At 39.1% G+C, this 22,912-nt stretch overlaps 1 protein-coding gene across 2 annotated transcripts in view; it reads right to left on the reverse strand.

Annotated features, from left to right (window-relative positions):
- Positions 1-1,645: 1,645 nt before the first annotated feature.
- The window catches only part of MDM1 (Mdm1 nuclear protein), a 38,876-nt gene continuing 17,609 nt past the window's right edge, over positions 1,646-22,912 (reverse strand). The window contains exons 8-15 of one of the 2 annotated variants that reach the window (XM_079775187.1): positions 17,170-17,199; positions 16,663-16,838; positions 15,347-15,649; positions 13,940-14,052; positions 13,738-13,847; positions 5,232-5,484; positions 3,621-3,677; positions 1,646-2,362 (exon numbers count right to left, since the gene is read on the reverse strand). In XM_079775187.1, coding sequence (XP_079631313.1) covers positions 2,250-2,362; positions 3,621-3,677; positions 5,232-5,484; positions 13,738-13,847; positions 13,940-14,052; positions 15,347-15,649; positions 16,663-16,838; positions 17,170-17,199 — 1,155 coding nt within the window. In that variant the 3' untranslated portion in view covers positions 1,646-2,249. The remainder of the gene's footprint in view (positions 2,363-3,620; positions 3,678-5,231; positions 5,485-13,737; positions 13,848-13,939; positions 14,053-15,346; positions 15,650-16,662; positions 16,839-17,169; positions 17,200-22,912) is intronic. The other variant, XM_079775188.1, reaches the window with a different exon arrangement.

Genomic DNA, 22,912 nt, shown 5'->3' on the forward strand with positions numbered 1-22,912 from the left:
GGTGTTGGTTTCAGATGTATATATTCTTTCCAAACTCGAGCTGTAATTTTTTAAATGATTGAAGTTTATTATACATAAAAGAATATCTTAATAAAATTGATTAAAACATTGAACAATCCCAGCTCCTAAATACCATCAAATCTCATGAACCATTTCTCTAGTAAACTACTTACCAATTCAAATGCAGGTCCTTTGAATTGATCTTTTAGTATGAGTGATGGAACAATACTGATCCCTCAACATTGCTCTCTCCCCTGGGCAACTCAGTAGGGCTTTTGAGAGGCAGTCAGCAGTACAAGAATGGAGTAAAGACCTCATGAGAACCACACCCTAACCCATCCAACACTCGATAGATCAAGTTCATGTGGAGTGATTTATTCCAGTGTGTGAACCTAGACTTTAACCATCTATAGCTTAGCTAAGATAGACTGAGTTATGCAGTTCCCTGCAAGATAGCTGTAATTCCTTTCTTTACTGTAAATCAGTGGTCAGCCATTGAAAACTCTGTCCTAGCCAACTAACCATCTCTCAGTTCCAAATTTATTTTGCAACTAATATGTCTCAGTAGACATTTATAGAATCCAAGATGATTTGTGTTCAAAAATCCACTTCTACACTAATTTTTAACTTTTATTTCCATATTTAGTGCCTTTGTAACTTTTTTTTATCAACAAACTATTTTAAAAGGTCAGTGAAATGTAAGCAAATAATTGTATGTCCCAAGTTCTTTATAACCCCACTAGAGGTCCGGTGCACAAAATTTGTGCATGGGAGGGGTCCCTCAGCCCGGCCTGCACCCTATCGGATTGGGCCTAAACCGGCAGTTGGACATCCTTCTCATAATCCAGGACCATTGGCTCCTAACTGCTCACCTGCCTGCCTGCCTGATGCTCTCAACTGCTCCCCTGAAGGCCTGATCCCCCTAACTGCTCTCCCCTGCCGGCCTGATCACCCCTAACTGCCTCTGCCTTGGCCCTGCCACTGTGGCTTTGTCTGGAAGGACATCCAAAAAATGTCCGGTCTAATTAGCATATTACCCTTTTATTAGTATAGATGATAATACTAAGATCTTTAACAAACTTACTGTGAATCGATGATTTTGTATAAGCACTTTTGACCAAAGAAAGCAATTTAGAACAGATTATTTGTTTTCTAACCAATAAGCACAAATAATCATATATTTTATCTTCAATACGCTTTATGTACTATTATAAAACTTTGGTTTATTGTTATAAAAACTCTATTTTAAGAAAATTACATTTATCATGATTTGCAAGGTAAAGACAGAACATGTTCTATGAGTGAAGAAGTACAGTCAAAAAGTTTGTGTTAAATTTAAAAAAAAATTATTCTGCCTTGGAAATTCTATATTTTTCTACATTTATACAAAAATATCATGGACTTGGTTTCATTGCATTTGGATTGCTGCAAAAGCACTATAACATTTGACTAACCTATTATGAGTAAAACGTTTCTAAAATATAATTATTTGTTCCATGTACTAATATTTTGGAGAAGCTAAACACTTGAAATAAACAGGGAATTGAAATACTTGATTTTTATTTTGAAATATCTACAAAGTTTTAGTTTTCCATTATACAAATAATTTTTCAAAATTCAGACATTATTCAAATGTAAGCCAGTACTTATACAAATAGAATACACACAAAGATAAAAATATACATATTTTCTCAGCAAACTTTGTTACATAAATAAGAAAATATATATACAGCTAGTATTTTAAATCTAAAATAAAGTATCTTAACATTGTAACCACATACGGAAGTTACTAAAAAATAAACACTACAGAAAAATAAAAGAGCAAAACATTCATTTTATGACATCTACAATTATAAAGATAATAGAAGCAATCTTAGAGAAATATATACTTCACACTGGGATCTTAATGTTTACTTAACTTAGAATATTTTCTGGGTAGGTAAAATTCACAATTCTACCAGCTATTCTTAACACTAAAACAAAAGTTAGGACATGTGAAGAACTTTATAATCTATGTCTTTATAATTTGGAATAAATGTAAAAAGAATTCTTTAAAAGTTAAATTTGTGTAAACCTGTGTCAAAATTTTCCAAGTAAATTGAATTGGCTATTGAAAAATCAAATAATTCTTAAGTAGGAATTGTTAGAAAAAAATCCAAATACTTAAAAAGTTTTAACAGAATAAAGCAATAAAGAAAAATTGTGCCAATAGTTCCCTAGATAAAAGCAACTCAAATAAATGTGTTTAATTATGATTTGCCCCAGAAATTCTCCTTCCTTTTCCGAGCTCGTGCCAGAGTTTGAAAAGCCCGGAGACTAGAAGCTGCAGAGCGAGCAGAAATCTCAGATAATCTGTCTTCGTCTGCAATGAAAGAATTATAGTCAGTGCAAAAAATATCTCTTAAAAATCTTGTTTTATAACCGTAACAGAAAAGAAAAGGCATCAAGCTTTGTAACATCAATATTGACTGACAGAAAAAAGTACTCTATTGAAATATAAGATACTAATATTTTCAGGACAGTTCATAGAAAATTTACCAAGTTTACCATATTCAGAATGAAACATTTAAATGTTAAATGAGCATTCTGTCTCCTTCCTGAAATCCCACAATGTCATCACCTCAACACACAGCTTATGATTTTAGTATTACCTGGAAACAATTCATCATCAGACTGTCCTGTCCTACTTTAAAAAGTACAGCTGTTCTGAGTGAAAAGCTTTTTAAAACTTCTTAAAAACAAAATGCCATAGCTTAGCATGGTATTTACATCACATTTCTAAAATAATCTTACTTAATGTAGAAATATTATTTGACTTTAATATGCTACCTTTCATTATTACTGAAATTCCTCACTCTGAGTAAGCAAATCTATTATAAGATTATTTGTAAACGTTGTTCTTCCATTAAAAAGAAAACAGAACTGGATTCAAATTGTCCAGATATTTGCATTTGAAAACATAATAACTTAATTTCCAGCTCACTGAATTCTGAAAAAACGTCCCAAACTTGCTAAGAGGAAAGACAACCTTTAATGTACATGAACTTAAAATACATAAAGTATTAATTTAAATTTACTTTCAAACCCAAAATTTACAAATTCAGTAATTTCTAAGGATAAATTAAAATTGTCATTTGAGTTGTTCACATCAAGAATTCAAAATTTCTCTGCTCCTATTAGAAGCAAATAAATTTGTCATCATGAAAACTACACAGAAAAAAAACCTCATTTTTCAAAATTATATTTTTTAGAATTAAAAATTGATAAAAACATATCACATTTGGAAAAATAATGGATATAATGTTAGGCCAAATTCCACCTACACAGGGGGGAAAACAGAGAGGGTATGGACCTCTGTGTGATGTGAGGCTCAATCTTTTATCACCTGTTTGCCTTAGAAACTATTCACCGGGGCTTTAGGTCTCAGTTTACTCGTTTGTAAAATAGAGATAACTTCACCTCCCTCATAAGATTTCAAGGATCCAATGAAGTAACACCTGGTGGAAGTGCTGTGTAAAGTATACAGTGCTGATCAATTGTAAGATGATTATACTATTATAAACTAAATGCCATATAATAAACCTCATACTTTTATCTTGTGTTATTGACTATGGAAATACCTTCATCATAGGCTTCATGGTGCGGTAACTGGAAATTGTTCTTTCTTGCTTTTCCCACTTAAAAAAATAAAAGGCACAAGAAATTATCTTTCAAAGCTACCCAACAGTATATCTTATTTATAGCAAACCCTTAGTGAAAGTTAGCTATCAAAAATTTTATTAGCCCTAACCAGTTTAGCTCAGTGGATAGAGCATCAGCCTGGTGACTGAAGGATCCCAGGTTCAATTCTGGTCAAGAGCACATGCCCGAGTTGCAGGCTCAATCCCCAGTAGGGGGCGTGCAGGAGGCAGCCAATCAATGGTTCTCTCTCATCATTGATGTTTCTCTCTCTCTCTCTCTCCCCCTTCCTCTCTGAAATCAATAAAAATATATTCTTAAGGCATCAGTGGAGGGAAACCATGAAGCAACCATTTTGTCCTCCTAATGGCTCAGCATTTGGGAGTACTGAGTAGCACTGAAAGTTGAAGTGAGAATAAGACTGAACCAGGAAACTGGTTGGATACTGGAAATATTGGGGGAAACACTGTGTAAACTATATGACTGTCTAACCACTATACTGTATACCTGAAACCAATACAAAATATTAAAAGTAACTATAATTAAAAAATAAAAATAAAAACTTTAAAAAAAAACCAGACTGCCAGATCCTTCTTTAAATTTGCACAGGTGGGCAATAACTCCTCTCCCAAAAGAGAAATGGAGGTTTTGTCTCTAAAGGCTTATCAAAGCTACTCTGAAATCATATATATTATTTATCTTCTGAAAGAGATAAAACATGTGATGCATAAAGTAAAAACAGGATGCTGTATTAAAAAAATGCAGTGTTAAAAAATTCTTAAAAGTTAAAAATACAGCCAATTTCTCTTAAAAAACTCAGAAAATAAAAATGTGTAACTCTTTCAAATTAAAATAAAAAGACAGAGATGGCAAATAAAAGAGGTAAGGTAAGAAAATAAGATTATGGTTACCTGGTCAACACCTGAATAAAAGGTGTATCAGAAAAAAAGGAAACAGAAAATGGAAGGGAAGAAATTACTGACTAAATAATTCACGAAAATGTCCCAGAAGTGAGGAACTGAAAAGGCGATATGAATGAAAAAAAAAACAAACAAAAAAACTATTGTAAAAATTCAGATTAGGTATGAAGAAATGATCGCAAAAAGCTTCCAGGAATAAAAAGACCCATACAAAATATGAAAAATAGAGCATCAGACTTCTCAACAGTAATGGTATAAGCTACAAGAGAGCAAAGCAATGCCCAATAAACCTAAAGGAAAATAATTCATTGAATTCTATACCTAGGCAACATTTGGCAATGTATGAAGACATTCTTGGTTGTCACACTGAGGAAAGGGTGCTATTGGCATCTAGTGCAATGCCTGTATGTGTATGGGAAAGAACTTGAGAGACACCTCACGATTATATAAAAGTAAACTTGGGTACAGTACAATGAACTGTTCCAAAGATTAAACTCCTATTTAAATAAAATACACTAATTAAAAAACTAAGTAACATAATTTATTAATATTTAGTAGATACTTATAGGCTTTGTACCTATGTGTATAGGACTTCCATTTTAAACGACAAAAAATTGAAACCAAAATAATTACCATTATGCTGAAATTCTGGATCTCTCAGAGAGCCGTTAATTCGATGAGAGGGATGCCAGTAGGATGAAGCACAGGGTGGAGAAGGAGACTGCCCAGACCTGTTTGTTAGATATTCTGGAATTTTTGAAACTGGAAGAGTGGCTTCAGAAAATTTGGGGATATCAATTTCAGAATCTTCTCTTAAAGGCAAGGGATCAACTGTTTTTATACCAGCAGCTGGAGAAGTCAGGAGGGGTACCACATGACCTTCTTTCTAAATGATCAAAAAAACACATGTGTGTGTTTACATATGTGTGTGTGTGTATAGTACATATCTATACACATATATATGTGTGTGTGCGCATATATATAAAAAACATTTAAATACACACAAAAATGTTCTATCTAATAAAAGAGTAATATGCACATTAACCATCACTCCGCTACACCCACAAGCCACGCCCACCAGCCAATCAGGAGTATGCAAATTAACCCAACCAAGATGGCTGCAGCCACAGAGAAAGCAGGAGGCTTGGGTTTCCCCAGTAATGGAGGAAGCCAAGTTTTCTGCACACCCTGGCTGCCCCAGGCCTCCACTCAAGGCTACAAAGTTTCAATTATAGAAGATAAATAAATCCCAACAAAAATGGTAGCAGCCACAGAGCTGGAGAGAACAGGAGGCTTGAGTTGCCCCCGGCGATGGAGGAAGCCAAGCTTCTGCAGCCCTGGCCTGCCTTGGCCTCGGCTCGAGGCTACAAAGTTTTAATTATAGAAGATAAATCCCAACAAAAATGGCTGCGGCCATGGAGCAAGCAGGAGGCTTGGCTCCGCTCAAGGCTACAAAGTTTCAATTATAGAATATAAATAAATCCCAGATACCAGGGCCTCCACTTGAGTTGCCAGGGGGTGTGGCCTGCCTGCAAACTGCCACAGGCCCCTCTCCCAGGCTGCCCCACGCCCCAAGGGAACCCCCACCCTGATCCGGGACACCCTTCAGGGCAAACCAGCTGGCCCCCACCTGTGCACCAGGCCTCTATCCTATCTAATAAAAGAGTAATATGCAAATTGACCATCACTCCAACACACAAGATGGCTGCCCCTATATGGTCAAAGATCCTGCCCCCATGTGGACACAAGATGGCCAGCAGGAGAGGGCAGTTGGGAGGGACCAGGCCTGCAAGGGAGGGCAGTTGTGGGCAATCAGGCCAGCAGGGGAGGGCAGTTGGGAAGGACCAGGCCGGCAGAGGAGGGAAGTTGGGGGCGACCGGGCCTGCAGGGAAGGTCAGTTAGGGGGGTACCCAGGCCTGCAGGGGAGAGAGTTGGGGGGGACCAGGCCTGCAGGGGAGAGCAGTTAGGGGCAATCAGGCTGGCAGGGGAGTAGTTAGGCATCAATCAGGCTGGCAGGGGAGTGGTTAGGGGGTGATCAGGCTGGCAGGCAGAAGCGGTTAGGGGCAATCAGAAAGGCAGGCAGGCAAGCAGCTGGGAGCCAGCAGTCCTGGATTGTGAGAGGGATGTCTGACTAAACGGGCAGTCGGACATCCCTCAAGGAGTCCCAGATTGGAGAGGGTGCAGGCTGGGCTGAGGGGCACACACCCCATGCACGAATTTCGTGCACCGGGCCTCTAGTCTATAATAATAAAAGCATAATATGCTAATTAGACCATGCTTCTAATCCTCCAACAGCTTCCCAGTACCAGCAGAACAACATCCCCACTCCTTATCCAGCCTCCCTTTTCCAAACTTACTCCCTACTCTCTTCTTCCCTCTCCAGGATCCAGTCACACTGGCTTTTTCACTCCTTAAAACTCTGTTATATACTTGCACTTGCTGATCTTTCTACCTGGAAAACAATCTGTGCCCCAGATCTCTGATTGGGCACCTCCCCTCATTAGTCAGGTCTTAGATAAAACACCACCTCCTCAGAGATGCCTCTCTTGATGGCCCAAAGTAAAGCAGCCTCATCCACACCTTGGAAATCATTTGTGGTTTTATTTCATTCATAGCACTTACTACTACCTTAAATTGTCTTTATAAAATTTGTCTGTTTCTCCCAAAAAACTCAAGCTCCACAAGGGCAAAGATTTTGTTCCAAATATCAATTAATCCCCAGATCCTAGAACAGTGCCTGGCATATAGTAAGAGCACATTAAATACTGAATCTAGTGAATAAAAATGAAATTCCTAATATTCCCCTCTAAAAGTGGTTCCTGTCCAGAGTTCTCTTCCTCAGTGCACAGCACCCTACATCAATCCTTTTGGGCAAGCCAGAAACCCAGAAGTCATTAATGGCCTCTCATCCCTATTATCCAACCAGCACTAGGCCTTGACATCATTGCCCTTACACAATTCTTCAGTCTCATCCACTTCTATCTATGCCAACCCTCCTCAGTTCAAGCCATCAACATTTCCTACCTAGACTACTGCAATGACCTTTTACAGATATCCACAGCCTACTTTCACCTTCCATGGCAGCCAGAAAGTTCTTTAAAATATTTCAATGGCTCCTAATTGCTCTTGAGATAATAACAGAAATTCTCAATATTGCTATCTTTTCTAGCCTCATCTCGTATCTTCTCCCTGCCACACTCTATACTGGTCTGTTTCTTAAAACCCTAATTGTTCCTCTCTATAGGATCTTGGCATATGCTATGCTTCTCTTCCCTACTCTTTTTACCCGGTTAACTCTTCCTCTTCCTTCATAGCTCAACTAAATTATGACTTCTATGAAGCATCCCTGACTTCCAAGAAGCTTTCTGCCTTCTAGAACTATGACATTTCCTTCCAGAATAGCACTGTATACTTCTTTGAAACTTATTTGCTTTAACTTTACCTTTTTAGGGGTAGAATTCTTTTGAATAATGTGAATTTCTCTCACTGGACTGTAGGTTCCATAAGATCATGTACCATGTCTACTTTTGCTACTTCATGTGGATAAATTGATAAGAAACATCTGCCGATGCCGTGACCGGTTTGGCTCAGTGTACAGAGCATCTGCCTGCGGACTCAAGGGTCCCAGGTTCGATTCTGGTTGAGGGCATGTACCTTGGTTGCGAGCACATCCCCAGTAGGGGGTGTGCAGGAGGCAGCTGATCGATGTTTCTCTCTCATCGATGTTTCTAACTCTCTACCCATCTCCCTTCCTTTCTGTAAAAAATCAATAAAATATATTTTTAAAAAAAGAAACATCTGCCGAATTAATGAATGAAGTGAGCTAACAGATACTGGGCGTTTTGTTTTTTTGTTTGTTTGTATGTTTAAATATATTTTTATTGATTTCAGAGAGGAAGGGAGAGGGAGAAGGAGATAGAAACATCAGTGATGAGAGAATCATTGATTGGATGCCTCCTGCACACCCCATACTGGAGATCAAGCCCACAACCCAGGCATGTGCCCTGACCAGGAACTGACCTGTGACCTCCTGGTTCATAGGTTGATGCTCAACCACTGAACCATGCTGGCTGGGCCAGACACTGGGTTTTTAATATCATTTATAAAATGTATAAATGGTACTTGACTAAAACAATACCATAAGAATTCTACTCTAAAGTTCTATGAGACAGTATTGTTCAGCAGTTAAAAATGTGGATTCTGGGAATAGATTGCCTGGACCCAAATTCTACTACATCATTTGGTGTGACCCCAGTTTCATCATCTAAAAATGAGAATAATAACAATATCAACCTCCCAGAGTTCATTATAAAGATATATAAAGTATTTAGCACAGGGCCTAGAAAAAAGTAAGCATTCAGGAAATGCTACCTATTATGAATGTCCCTATATAAATTACCCAAATTACTGCTATCCCATAATACTCCCACAATTCAAAGTATGTCATTAAAAGTTAACAGTGAAAAATTTTCTGGATATTATGATAATACTAGAGGCCCAGTGCATGAAATTCGTGCACAGTGGGGGGGGGGAAGGGGTTGGGAGCGAGGGGGGGGGGGTTGTTCCTCAGCCTGGCCTGCACCCTCTTGAATCTGGGACCCCTCGAAGGATGTCCTACTGCCGGTTTACAACAATCGAGCCTAAACCAGCAGTTGGACATCCCTCTCACAATCCAGGACTGCTGGCCCCAGCTGCTCACCTGCCTGCCTGCCTGCCTGATTGCCCCTCACCACTCTGCCTGCCGGCCTGCTTGCCCCCAACTGCCCCCCGCTGCCAGCCTGCCCGCCCCCAAATGCTCCCCCGCCAGCCTGATCACCCCCAACTGCCCCCCTGCTGGCCTGCTCACTCCAAACTGCCCCTGCCATCCCATCCTGGCCTGATCACCTCCCAGCAATCCAAGGTCCCAGCCCCTCCTTTTTTCTTTACTTTTTTTTTTTTTTAGCGCCTCCTTGAGCAGAGGCCAGGGCCGACTGAAAGCAATTATCTAGGATTTATTTATCTTCTATAATTGAAACTTTGTAGCCTTGAGCAGAGGCCAGGGCTGGCCAGGGCAGGTGGGAAGCTTGGCTTCCTCCATTGCCGGGGCAACCCAAGCCTCCTGCTTGCTCCAGCTCCATGGCCAGCTGCCATCTTGGTTGGGTTAATTTGCATACTCGCTCCTGATTGGCTGGTGTGTGTGGCTTGGCGTAGCAGATTGATGGTTAATTTGCATGTTTCTTTTTTATTAGTGTAGCTACTAAAGGCCTGGTGCAAGAAATTCGTGCACTGATAGGGTCCCCAAGCCTGGCCAGTGATCAGCACCAATCTGTGGAGCGACCGGTGGGGTGTTCAGGGAACCCCCACTGGCACCTGCCTTGGCCGGCCTGGTGCCGCGCGCTTGCCGGCCTCACCCCCAGCCACTGCTGCCGCTGCCGGTCACCTCCCTCTGCGGGGTGACTGGCAGGGCGATCGGGAGGGGGGGGTCCCCCCCACTGGCACCCGCCTTGGCTGGCCTGGGGTCTGTGGGCAGCTCCTGTGTTGAGCGTCTGCCCCCTCGTGGTCAGTGCACATCATAGTGACTGATCGTTCCACCAGTCATGCAGCTGTTCAGTTGATTTGCATATTAGGCTTTTATTATATAGGATTCTCCCTAATTTCTATAGTAAAAAGAAATGTAGAATGATATCAATTAATTTATTTATTGAAAAATTAATACATTTTTAAATATTATTAATAATTAGCTTTTCTAAGAAAACAAAGGGGAAAAATGATTGCTGCCTCCCAGCAATCAAGGGGGTAGAGAATGGGAAATAACCAAATCTAGCTCCTAGTACAGCCCCTGGTCGTGCTGATGGCAGAAAATTCACATAGAGGGAGTGCTAATCAAGTTAATAAGAAGCCTGCTTATTTTAGAGGAGTTTATAATTAAAATGTTACAACTGTGCTATATACACGATGAGGAGGATATTGGCATTAAAATGTTAAAGGCCAATATTACTCTATTTTAATTAATTAATTTTATTTAGTTATTCAAAAACTTAATTCCATAATAAATAAAAATAATATATATAAATCCAGCTGCAAATATGGATTAGGGTCACTCATTTTAGCTTAAGGTAGTCAGCCCTGTGGGCAAAGCTAACTAGAAGCTCACACCTTCCACATGACAGTCTGGATTCCTGAGGAAGGAGCAGGACAGTCCATGGGGAGCTAAGATTCTGAAATCTGATTCCAATCAATCAATACTCTGAATTCCTATTGTCACACTTCCTTTAATAAACCAGCAGGCTTCTTATTAACCATTTGATTAGAACTCCCTCTATGTGAATTTTCTGCCACCAGCACTACCAGGGGCTGTACCAGGAGCTAGATTTGGTTATTTCTCATTATCTACCCCCTTGATTGCTAGGAGGCAGCAATCATTTTTTTCCCCTTTGTTTTCTTAAAAAAGCTAATTATCAATAATGTGTGTGGTATGTATGGGTAAGTAACAGGATATAGTTTAGACGTTGTCACTCCAGTCACAATCCTTCAACACAATTTAATGGGTACCAGCTATGAGCAGGTTTGGGGGACTGGACTCTGACCCATTCTCTCACCTGTCCCCAGTACCTAATAACTTTCCACTGTGTCCTCTGGAACTTACAAATAGCCTCCAGCAAAATCCCCTAAAGAAATTCAACCTCTTCTTTGAATGTTCTCTATTTTACTTTAGCCACTTACTCCCATGATTATATGTTAAGCCTTGTCTTTACTAGTAACTGCAACCTCTTTATAATCTCAACTTCTGACCACAACCTCCCAACTTTAAAACTAATCCCCATAGGTACCCCAAGTCCAACAAGTCCTGCATATACCTTAACTCCCTTTCTCACTTGGTCTCACTCCCTTGACAAAACACGAACCCCAGTTAAATCCAACTCTCTACCTATCCTGCATCTCTGCAGCCAAAAATGCCTGGACAAAAACACACAGCCCATCCTGACTGGTCTTACATCAAAATGGTGACCATTGACCAAAAATGGTTCCTAACGATGCCCTGCAATATTTCACTTTCCCTGACCCATTCACTCTCCCGCTATCTGAAAAAAACTAGTTCATGCCTTATTCTCTTTCCTCATACCTCCAAAATTTTCTTCCCCTGCCTCATTTCCATCAAGATCTTGCTTTATATCCCACCAAACGCAAAAGAGACTTTCCAAAAGCTCCCATATTTTCCTGTATTTCATCAGCAGTGCCCATAAAATTTGTTCTGCCTTCCCTTTTTTAACATTGAAGGAACTGTCACAGTGCCTAAGGCTAACCATTTCACATCTCTGCCAGGTCCTATGCCCTTTTTCCTACTCAAGAACATCTTTCCAACAATTTTGCTCTTTCCTGCATCATCTTTTCTCTCTCTATAAAACAGACACCAGGGGGGTGAGGGCATGAGTGGCGGGGGGGGGGAAGGGTACAATGGGGGATAAGGACACATATCTAATACCTTAATCAATAAAGAAAATAATATTCAGAACAACAACAAAAAAACTGCTGTCATCAACATACAAGTGTGCTCTTATCTCCTCTTCTTGATCTCACTTCTAACTCCCACTCCCTTACTCTGCTCCCTTTCATGGGAAAAACTCTTGAAAGAATTGTCTGTGATGCTGTCTCCAATTCCTCTCCTCTCCGTTCTCTTGAATTCACATGCATTCCGGCTTTTGTCCCACACTATTACCAAAACTACCCTCTGTCAAGGTCACCAATAACCTCCAGGTTGCTAAATCCAATAATCAGTTTTCATACCTTACTGACCCATCAGTAGCATTAACACTTCCTCCTCCTTGACACCTCCAGGAGACCACAGTCTTCTGTTTCCCATCACCTCATGGCTGTTTCTCTTCATCTCTTTGCTGGTTACTCCTCAACTTTCCAATATTAAAAGCCTGGGGCTCAGACCTATATATACCTACTCTTCTCTAAAATCCACTTCCTTGATGACCTTCGCCAGTCTCAAGACCTTACATACCTGTACCACCTACGATAAAGAGCCTTCAAATCTATCTGCAGCCCAGCCTCTCCTCTACATTACAAATTCAATCAACTCCCTACTCAACATGTCTACTTGTATGACTAATAAGCTTCTCAACTTTAACATGTCCAAAACAGAACTCTTGGTCTTCCCTGACAAATCTTTTCCTCACACTGTCATCCCCATCTCAGTTAAAAAGCAATTCCATCCTTATTGCTCAGGCAAAAATCCTGAGTCATCTTTAATTTTTCTATTATTCCCACCCCATATCTTATACATCAGCAAATCTTATCAGCTATACTTTCTATGAATATCCAGAATCAGACTTTATCATATGACTTCCATTACAATCCAAAGTACCATCATTCTTGCCTGAATATTTTAACTGACTCATATCACTCTTCTGCCTCTCCAAATGCTTCCCATTTCATTCAGAATAAAATTGAAAGTCTTTGCTATGACTTATAAGGCTCTACACAATTTAGTGGCCCATTATGCCTCTGAACTCATCGCCCATACTACTCTCCCTCTCTTGCTCTCTGTTCCAGTCCACTGACTTTCTGTCTGTTCCTGAAGAAATGAGCTACCTTCTCACTTCCAGGACTTTGCACTTGCTGTTCTTTTGCCTAAAATGCCTTCCTAGATATGCATATGGGTCAATCCTTCAACAACTTCAGCTTCTGCACAAATGCCACCCTCTCAGTGAGAACTTCCCTGGCCACTTCGTATTCATTTTCCCTGTTTTATTTTTCTTCTTAGTACTTATCACCATCTACCATACTACATATTTTACCTAGTTATCCTGTTTATTGTCTCCTCCACTAGAATGTAAGTTCAATAAGGTTATATCTTTGGTGCTAAAATAAGGCTGGAACATAATTGCCACACATTAGATACTCAATAAACAGAACTGTTTTTCTTCTCTTCCTGTTGAGTCATTACTGACAAAATTTGAAAGTATATAGCAGAAATACAATGTCAAACACCAGAAAAAACAGTTCAATGACTCTGCCTTACTAAAAATAGTTAATAGATTATCTCCACATATGATACACAAAATTTTCTAAAGTCTGAAATTATCATTTATTACATGTGACTAACAAAATCACTTCCTGAAGAGATGTTTTCCCCCCAAATAGAAATAGTTACCTTTCTAAAATCACTCTTTGAAGTTTCTAAGCCATCCTGCGGAGACATTCTTTTTCTCTGTTCCGGGACTGGAGGCTTCACTTTAGATGGAGACACTAAAACAGCACCACCTGGAAAAATGCAGATGATAAGTTTCAATTAAACTAAATTTTCATGTAGATAAGGCAGGTGAAATAAGAGCTGCATAGTGTTTGCCTATTACCAACAGCTGGAGTGGTAAGATCGTGATGAGTCCTTTGAATTCCACCAAGTTCTCTCAACTTCGGAGTAGGAAGCCTGCCTCCTTTTCCTGAGGATACAGAAGAAGTATCTGACCTACAAATTAAAATAATCTATTATGAAGCATTTCCTCCAGGAAATTTGCTATCATTATGCAATAATAAAGTATAAAACTTTTAAGACCATTTTGTTTCTGAAAAAATAAATAAATCCACAGGCAGGCAAGAGTGGCTGAATACTGGAAAAGAGGGAAGATCATTGCAAGTCAGCAAGAACACAGCAGAGAATGCTTTCATTAAATCAGAGCCTAAGTCTCATTTTAACTGCAAAACTCATGAAAGAACAATAAGGGAGCTCGGCCGGCATGGCTGTGGTTGAGTGTAGACCTATGAACCAGGAGGTCATGGTTCGATTCTGGGTCAGGGCACATATCTGGGTTGTGGGCTCGATCTTGTGGGGGGCGTGCAGGAGGCAGCTGATCAATGATTCTCTCTCATCACTGATGTTTTTACCTCTCTCTCCCTCTCCCTTCCTCTCTGAAATATATATATTTTTAAAAGAACGATATATATATTTTTAAAAAGAATGATAAGAGATTTGAACTATGGACAAAAAGCACCAGTACCAATGGTAGAAAACCACTCCCCAAAGAAATCTGCAAATAAATCAACAGGAATTACCTATTTGCCAAAATCACTTATTTTAACGTATAAAACACTAGAGGCCTAGTGCACAACATTCGTGCCCTGGGGTGGGAGGGAGCCTCAGCTCAGCCTGTGCCCTCTCACAGTCCAGGACCCCTTGGGGGATGTCCGACTACCAGCTTAGGCCTGCTCCCGCTGCACTCGCCAGCCGTGAGCCCAGCTTCTGGCTCAGTGGCACTTTCCCTGTGGGAGCGCACTCACCACCAGGGGTAGCTCCTGCATTGAGTGTCTGCCCGTGGCGGTCAGTGTGTGTCATAGCGACTGGTTGTTCTGCCATTCAGTCGATTTGCATATTAGCCTTTTATTATATAGGATTATCTTTTCATTCTTTTTTGGTATAACCATCTGATATTTAAGAATATCAGCTATTTTCCTTAAATCATACAGAAAGTCATTCTTCCACACACATTTACAAATCTGGCAAATCATAATTAGCAGGACATAAATAAAAATAACACTCACTACTTCCTCCCCAAATAGCTCAGTATTCAAAGTGTTCAATTACTAAGTTCAGACGACTCAAATACCTGATCAAATAAAATTAAAAACCATACAGAATGCCTACTTCCTGAGATTAAAATAAAATCTTTATTAGTCATAAAACAAAAAGCCCACTATACTTAATTAGTAACAAAATACATATTAACTGTGTACAATGCTGCTATATATTAATTTAAAACTCTCACCCTTCTTTTATCTTGTCTGCCTTAGATTTTTCATGTACTTCCAACTTCTCTAACTCTCCCATATAAACCTGCTTGTCCCTTCCTCTGTCCTCTGCATCTTCCTCCTGTCTCGGCTGTTTCTGTATGTCTTCATTGGTGATCTCTGTATCATCCCAGGCCAGGCGCCTTCTAACAGGTACAGTGGGAGCATCTGACACGCCCAATTTCTCCATGGTATTTTTCTGGGGCTGTTCTTCCAAGATAGGTCTTTTTTCTTCTCGTTTTGTAGAACATTTCTTCAAAGTCTTATGGCTTGTAGGATCTCTGCATAACAACGTAAGTTTTATTTTAAACTTGAATAGTTTGAGTTTTCTAGTTATACCAATTTTAATGACTCCATCATTCCCTTCCACTATTCACAACTATATATTTCCCACAGATATTAAAGAAGGAAATCTAAGAGTTCATTTTACAGTATAACATATTAAAGTTATGATCTGTAATTGCCATTAAAATACTCCAAAATAAAATATATTTATCTCCTCTTCTCCTATCTTCACATACACATGCCTGCACCACTACTGACAAAATTTATCCATATCACCTAAACTGGCATTATACACATAAACTAAGACTTGACCCCACATGTTCTAACTTGCTCAATTAGAGTTTGTGCACAAACTCGAATGTACTTGTGGATCTGGTAAGCTGATTCAAATTTTATACTTTAGATAGATTAAGCTTTTCCAGATATTATTAAAGAACAGGTATTGTGATGAACTTAAAATCAGATGTCACATAATTAGAATTTATAGTTCAATTTGGTATGTGTGACTATATTAATACACTGTAACAACTAAAAACTATTTTATTTGCTACAAATCAATGTGCTATTTCTCTTAAAAAAAGTTAGATCATTTCACTTTAAAGCCCAACACAGCAGAGAATTCTCCCATAGAAGTAGGCCCTAAGTTCCATATTAACCATGGAAATTTATTAATAAATGATAATGATATGTACTAATAGCTTACTTTTAAAGTTCTTTTACATCTGCTGTATAATCATCCCTATTCTATTTTTAATTATTAACAAGGGACATTATAAAATCCAGTCTTCCAGATTTACATTATGTATTATTTATACACAAGTGTTTAAAGCGAGTATGTATGGATTTATTTTTCAGAAAGTAAACTAAAAATAATAAAATATAATATATGGCAGGCATATCTCCATTTAAGTAGAAGATGAATTTTGAGTAGTATGTCATTTACCTATTTAATTCCATGATCTACATAAGCTACAGCATACTTTTTCACCACACACAAAGAACATCTCACCCAGCAAGATCTAGTGCTCTAATGTTACTGCTAATCGTTCCTTCTGAGCTCGTGTTCGAGGAGACATCCCACCAACTGTTGTTATCAGACAGAATCTGATTCAGATGGTCCCGAGAAAAATGTGTGCCCAGAACCCGTTTCCTATAAAATTCAGCCTTCTCTCGAAGTTCTTTAACCTACACAGAAGAATTAAGACATCATACATTACTGTAAATGCTCCTTTGCAAACATCACCAAGTAGCATATCAAAGACATTGCGCACATACAACCAGAGACCAAAGAGAAAGGAAGGCAGAAATAGCCACATATGTTTATCAAATTATGTGAATTTTTAAGCAGAAATTAAAACAGTCAAGCTAAAGCACAATGCAGTTATTTCAAGCCAGCACATAGGGAGAAATCTGTAGCAGCTAAGAAAAATATTGACACCTACTTCTTATTTCAACTGAAATTACACAAGTACTCTATGCATTATTACAGTTTTTTAAAAACTCAAAAGCAACGAACCTCTGCATACCACATGGCATTTAGAGAACCCTAGGGGAGAAATACAGAAACATACTTAATGACAGGTTAATACCATAAATGAATATTAATGGGAATCAATGAAATACCTATTATTCTTCCTTCTAAATATATGTACCAAACTTGTCAACCAAATTTTTTGGTATTTTAGTAATATTTAATTCAGTAACCAAGATATGTTACTATAACTTCAAAAACCAGCCACATTATTGCATGGCTAAGATGCTGTCCATGACAGGTAACCTAATTAATATTCCTATTTCCTTACTCTGGGACAATTACTAAAATGCCTCAACCCCCTAAGCCCTCGTTTTAATTTTCTAGTTTTATAAATAGTTACTATCAGTATAGAAGCCCCCAAAATAGTAATTGTAATATATCCAACAAAGTGGCAGAATACAAAAAACCTTTTGATGAACTATACAGCGATCTGAATTCCCTAATATACAAATAACATATTTGCATATGAAATGAACTCTTACCCTCCTTTGAAACTCTTTCATTTTATATATCATACTGCCACCTACTGGCTTCCATAAATATAAGTCCATAATGTAAAAACATAAATTATTTTAAATCCTATTTAAAATCATCTGTTAAATGTTATAAACAATGTTACCTCAACAAAAATTAAAGTAAAATAAAACAATATTTATTCTCAAAATGACCTAATTTTTTTCTATCATAAAGATCAAATGTAAGCATTCTATCTGGATACTGTCTGATTAAATTGCTTTGCTTTTACTTAAAGACAAAAAAAGCAAATACTAAAACTTAGCATTGGAGAAACATATCCTCAACTCCTTACCAAGACACTACAGAATTCAAAGAAAAATTGTTATATCTCTAGTGAATTAGCCAAAGTCAAAGGACAACATCTGCCATGGCATAAGAAACCATATAAATGCTTTAATGAACCAAACCTGAAACATTACTAAAGGATAATTCAAAATAGTTTTCTTCACTGCCCAAAAAATTGAGCCATGTTCATTTCTGTCAACGCCTATACTTTGAAGAAAATTACGAGTATAGCAGATCCTTAATTTGGTTTAGTTCACCATTGTTTCATTATAACATTGATCAGATGCCATAGGAATGCAACTCTTTTGTTTATATCAATTAGCATATGGTAAACTAGCTTCATTATATGTTGTTTTGCTTAAAGTCACAGAACCCATCAATGATATTAAGTGAGGACTTACTTAATAGTGGTTTTTGCATTTAACAGGTAGAACTGAGACACATGAGTAAAGTCTGTTGAATTATTATCCAAGGCATTCTGAATGCACTAAAACCTTGTTATAATGTACCATGATATAATCCAGATTTTATTTCTAATACATACCCCATGTTTCAAATGTTTCATGGCTACTCCTAATTACTCCTATTTCTCTGCCCCTGGATGACTACTAAAATGTCCCAACCCCCTAAGCCCAAGTTTTAATTTAGTTTTATATATAGTTACTATCAGTACAGAAGCCCCCAATGAGAGTCACAAGGCTTCCCTCTCAAATTCCTCAGCATTCCTTGGAATCAGCAGAACCTCAACTTTTAAAAAATATATTAAATATATACTAGTTTTTTAATCCCACAAAATAGTAATTATAATCCTAAATAATAAAAGCCTAATATGCTAAATTAGGCTTAACCTCGTCCATTCAACCAAAGTGTAATATGCTAATGATACGCTAAGGCTGCTCAACCAGTCACTATGACGTGCACTGACCACCAGGGGGCACAGTCAACCAGTTGACCAGTCGCTCCAACAGGTAAGTTAGCTTGCTGCTGGTGTCCAGCCGATCATGAGTGAGCGAGACATGCTGGACACACCCTGGAGCCCTTCCGCGGTCCCTCCCCAGCTGGCCAACCTCCCACATCTCTCCCCGGCCCCGATCGTGCACCAGTGGGGTCCCTCAGCCTGGCCTGCACCCTCTCACAATCCAGGACCCCTCGTGGGATGTTGAGAGCCGGTTTGGCCTGACAGTGGAACCAGTTGCTATGACAGCGGAACAACCGGTTGCTATGATGCGCACTGACCACCAGGGGGCAGACGCTCAACGCAGGAGATGCTCCCTGGTGTTCAGTGCGCTCCCACAGGGGGAGCACAGCTCAGCCAGGAGCTGGGCTCACGGCTGGCAAGCGCAGTGGTGGTGCTGAGAGCCTCTCCCGCCCCCACAGCAGCACTAAGGATGTCTGACTGACGGCTTAGGCCTGCTTCCCGCGGGAGTCAGACATCCCCCAAGGGCTTCTGGACTGCGAGAGGGAGTAGGCCAGGCTGAGGGACCCCCCGCAAGTGCACAAATTTCGTGCACCAGGCCTCTAGTATATGATAAAATCTGCTGGCCTTACATTGATTCCTCCTCTGTGTTCTTAAAGCCTTTGGTGTATATCCCCATTAGTACTTATTTTATCCTACAGGAATTAATTGCTAGTGTCATTCTCTCCCATTAACCTATGAACTCCTTGAGGCAAGGAAGAATGTAGCATTTAAACATTGTTTCCACAACCTGTCCTGAGTGTGGACTGTGTGCTCCGCCTGAGCTTAAAGACTGGTAGCCAAAGATAAGCAAGAAAGTCCTTGTACTCAATGTGCTCAATTTGGTAGAGGAGTAAACCTCCTCCTCTATGATAATTTATTATCATAATATTAGTATGGTTTATGCCATAATAACCAAATGAGATATAAGTGGAAAGAATGGATCAAAAGGGGGACTGTAAGTCCTATACTGTGTGTAGGGTGGAGTGGAAAGGAACAGCGAAGAAGGCTGCATTCTATCCATGTGGGAGGACCTTACTATTTGATAAATGAAAGGATGGATGAATATGCTCTCCATGTACACAGTGATCCAGTTTTATTTGACATCAATTTTTTTAAAGAAGGGAGAAGAGATACAGAAATAAAGAGATACAGTAAAACTTTGGTTTACTGTTCTATTTGTTACTGACATTCAAAACAATGTTTCAAATTTACTTTATCAGCAATCTTTATTAATAATTTTAGTGTTATGTTTTACAAATACATAATTTTAAACTTCTATAATCCTAAACTAAGATAAAAATTAGGAGGTTGAGCCCTGGCCAGTGCAGTTCAGCAGTTAGAATGTTGGCCCTCAACAGCACATACCTCAATTGCAGGCTCGATCCCCAGCCCAAGATTGGGGCATATGCCAGAGGCAACAAATGGATCTCTCTCTCACATTGATGTTTCTCTCTCTCTGTCTGTTCCCCTCCCTTCCACTCTTTCTAAAAATCAATGGAAAAATGAACAACAACAATAAAAATCAGGAGGTTTATATCTAGTAAGGCGTTCTACTAGAGTTTTAAAAAAATCGATGGTGTGTACAAAATATTAAGAAAAATCCTTACAGCCAAGAACCCGAGGCACTAAAAAGGATATAAATAAACCATTCCAAACTCAACTGAAACAACACACACATCTTTTTCCAGGTAATGTCATCAGATTACATGATATAATAAACACTATGAGTAGAATGTTTTCATTTCTGAATTTATTTTCCCCAACTAAGAATTTAACTAAATCACTTAAAATCTATATAGAGAAAATTCAAACTTAGAAAACCGGGGGAAAAATATAAAAACTCTCTTTTTCCAAAAATCATCCCCCAAAAGTAAGGAGGCATCATCTTTATATCTAGTAGTCCTTACAATGTCTGTCAAATTATAGAATGTGGAACTTTATCTTAAATAAAGTCCTATCTGTGAAAGACACATTAAAAATAATTTACCCAGAGAACAAATTGATGGTCAGAAAATGGGAGGGGGTTGGGTGAAAAGGTGAAAGTGATTAAGAAGTACAAATTGCCAGTTATAAAAAGTCACAGGGATATAAAGTATAGCATAGGGAATATAGTCAGTAATCTATATATATATATATATAAAAACCTAAGCAACCGTTCGTTTGTTCGACCAGTAGCTATGATGTGCACTGACCACCAGGGGGCAGACACTCAACACACAGACATGGAAACATGGAACAGACTGATGAATCTCAGAGGGAAGTGGGGAGGGGAGAGGGTGGGAAGAGATTAACCAAAGATCTTATATGCATACTGGAGGCCCAGTGCAGGGATTCTTGTACCAGTGGGGTCCCTCTAGTATTATAATAACTACTAGAGGCCCGGTGCATGAAAATTCATGCACTGGGGGGGGGGGGGGGGGCCCTCAGCCCGGCCTGCCCCCTCTCACAATCCAGGAGCCCTCAGGGGCAGGAGACGACCTGGCGATCATACTTCTGCTGTTGCCACTGCTGGCAGCGCAAGCCTCGGCCGGCCCTGGTTACCTGAGCCTCGGGCAGCCCCGGGCGGCTAGGCAGCCGCCATCTGAGGCTTGCCTGCGCCTCACCCTGGGCGGCTGGGCAGCCGACATCAGAGGCTTGCCTGTGCCTCAGGCCGGCCCTAGGCAGCTGGGCAGCCACCATCTGAGGCTTGCCTGTGCCTCGGGCCGGCCCTGGGTGCCTGGAGGGCTGAGGGGACTGGGCGCCACCATCTTTGAAGGCATGGCAGTCAATTAGCATATTCCCTCCTTATTTGCGTGGGTACCGCCATCTTTGTGAGGGAGTGATGGTCAATTAGCATATTCACCCTTTATTAGATAGGATGTATGATCATTTCATAAGGTATTCAAATGTCTCATGTTGTACACCTGAAACTAATACTGTATGCCAACTGTAATTATTTAAAATTTTTAAATTACCTTAATGTAATTTGAATTATTAGATTATCTAACAGTCAAGAAAAAAGGAAATTTAACATGGATTCAGTAGCTATTCTGAGGAAAGGCGCTAACAATTACAATTGCTGGTTATTATTAAAGACAATCCTTTAAGTGAGCATTTTAAAAAACAATACTTATATTATGGAGATAAGAAATATACAACCACTGGACAAATAAAACCAACTACCTTAATGTTATATGACTAGATACTTGGGACTTAGAATACAATATCCAGTGATTAGACTATAAATAGATATTAAAAGTAATATCTCAAACAACATAGAAGAAAATGAAGATGATATATGGGCTAGAAAACTGTAATATTATTCAAAAAAATAAGTTAACATTCTAAGATAACAAAGTAATTGACATCCAAGTGCACTGATGAGTATCAATAATATTCCTTCATTAAATGTTAGGAGTGGAAAAATAAAGGAGTACCTTATGTTTAGACACTTAACATACAGTAAATGCCTTCCAGTAGGAAAAAAAACAACAACAAAACAAAACCTAAGATATAAAAAAAATGTGGCCACATTAAAGTCTATGGCCTGGTTATAGACTTTTATCACCATCAGTGATTACTGACCTCTTTACTAAAAATTCTTATTCTTTTCTAACTCAATTTACTTTTTGAATTATTTTGCTAATAAAGGTCAAGGCAAACTATACCACTATTTAAATATTTATCACCACTAATGGCAATTAATGAAACAAACTCCCCCCCAAAAGTCACACCAAGGTATCATATTAGGAAACCTTGAAAAGACAGTTCTTATATGAACAACAAAAATGGTCTTGTCTATCAGGGCAGCATAAGGACTATCAGACATAAGGATCCCCTTAGTCCATTAAGAGCTGATTTCTAAATACCAACTCATCTTAGTTTAAAGAAGTCTCAGAGACTAAGATAATTTTTCCAAAACAAGGAGCTTCTCATGAACCAACCTAGTGAAACACCTAAAAAATAGGACAGGTGGGCCCTCACTGG

This window comes from Cnephaeus nilssonii, assembly GCF_951640355.1.
Source record: "Cnephaeus nilssonii genome assembly, chromosome: 6".
Taxonomy (NCBI): Eukaryota; Metazoa; Chordata; class Mammalia; order Chiroptera; family Vespertilionidae; genus Cnephaeus; species Cnephaeus nilssonii.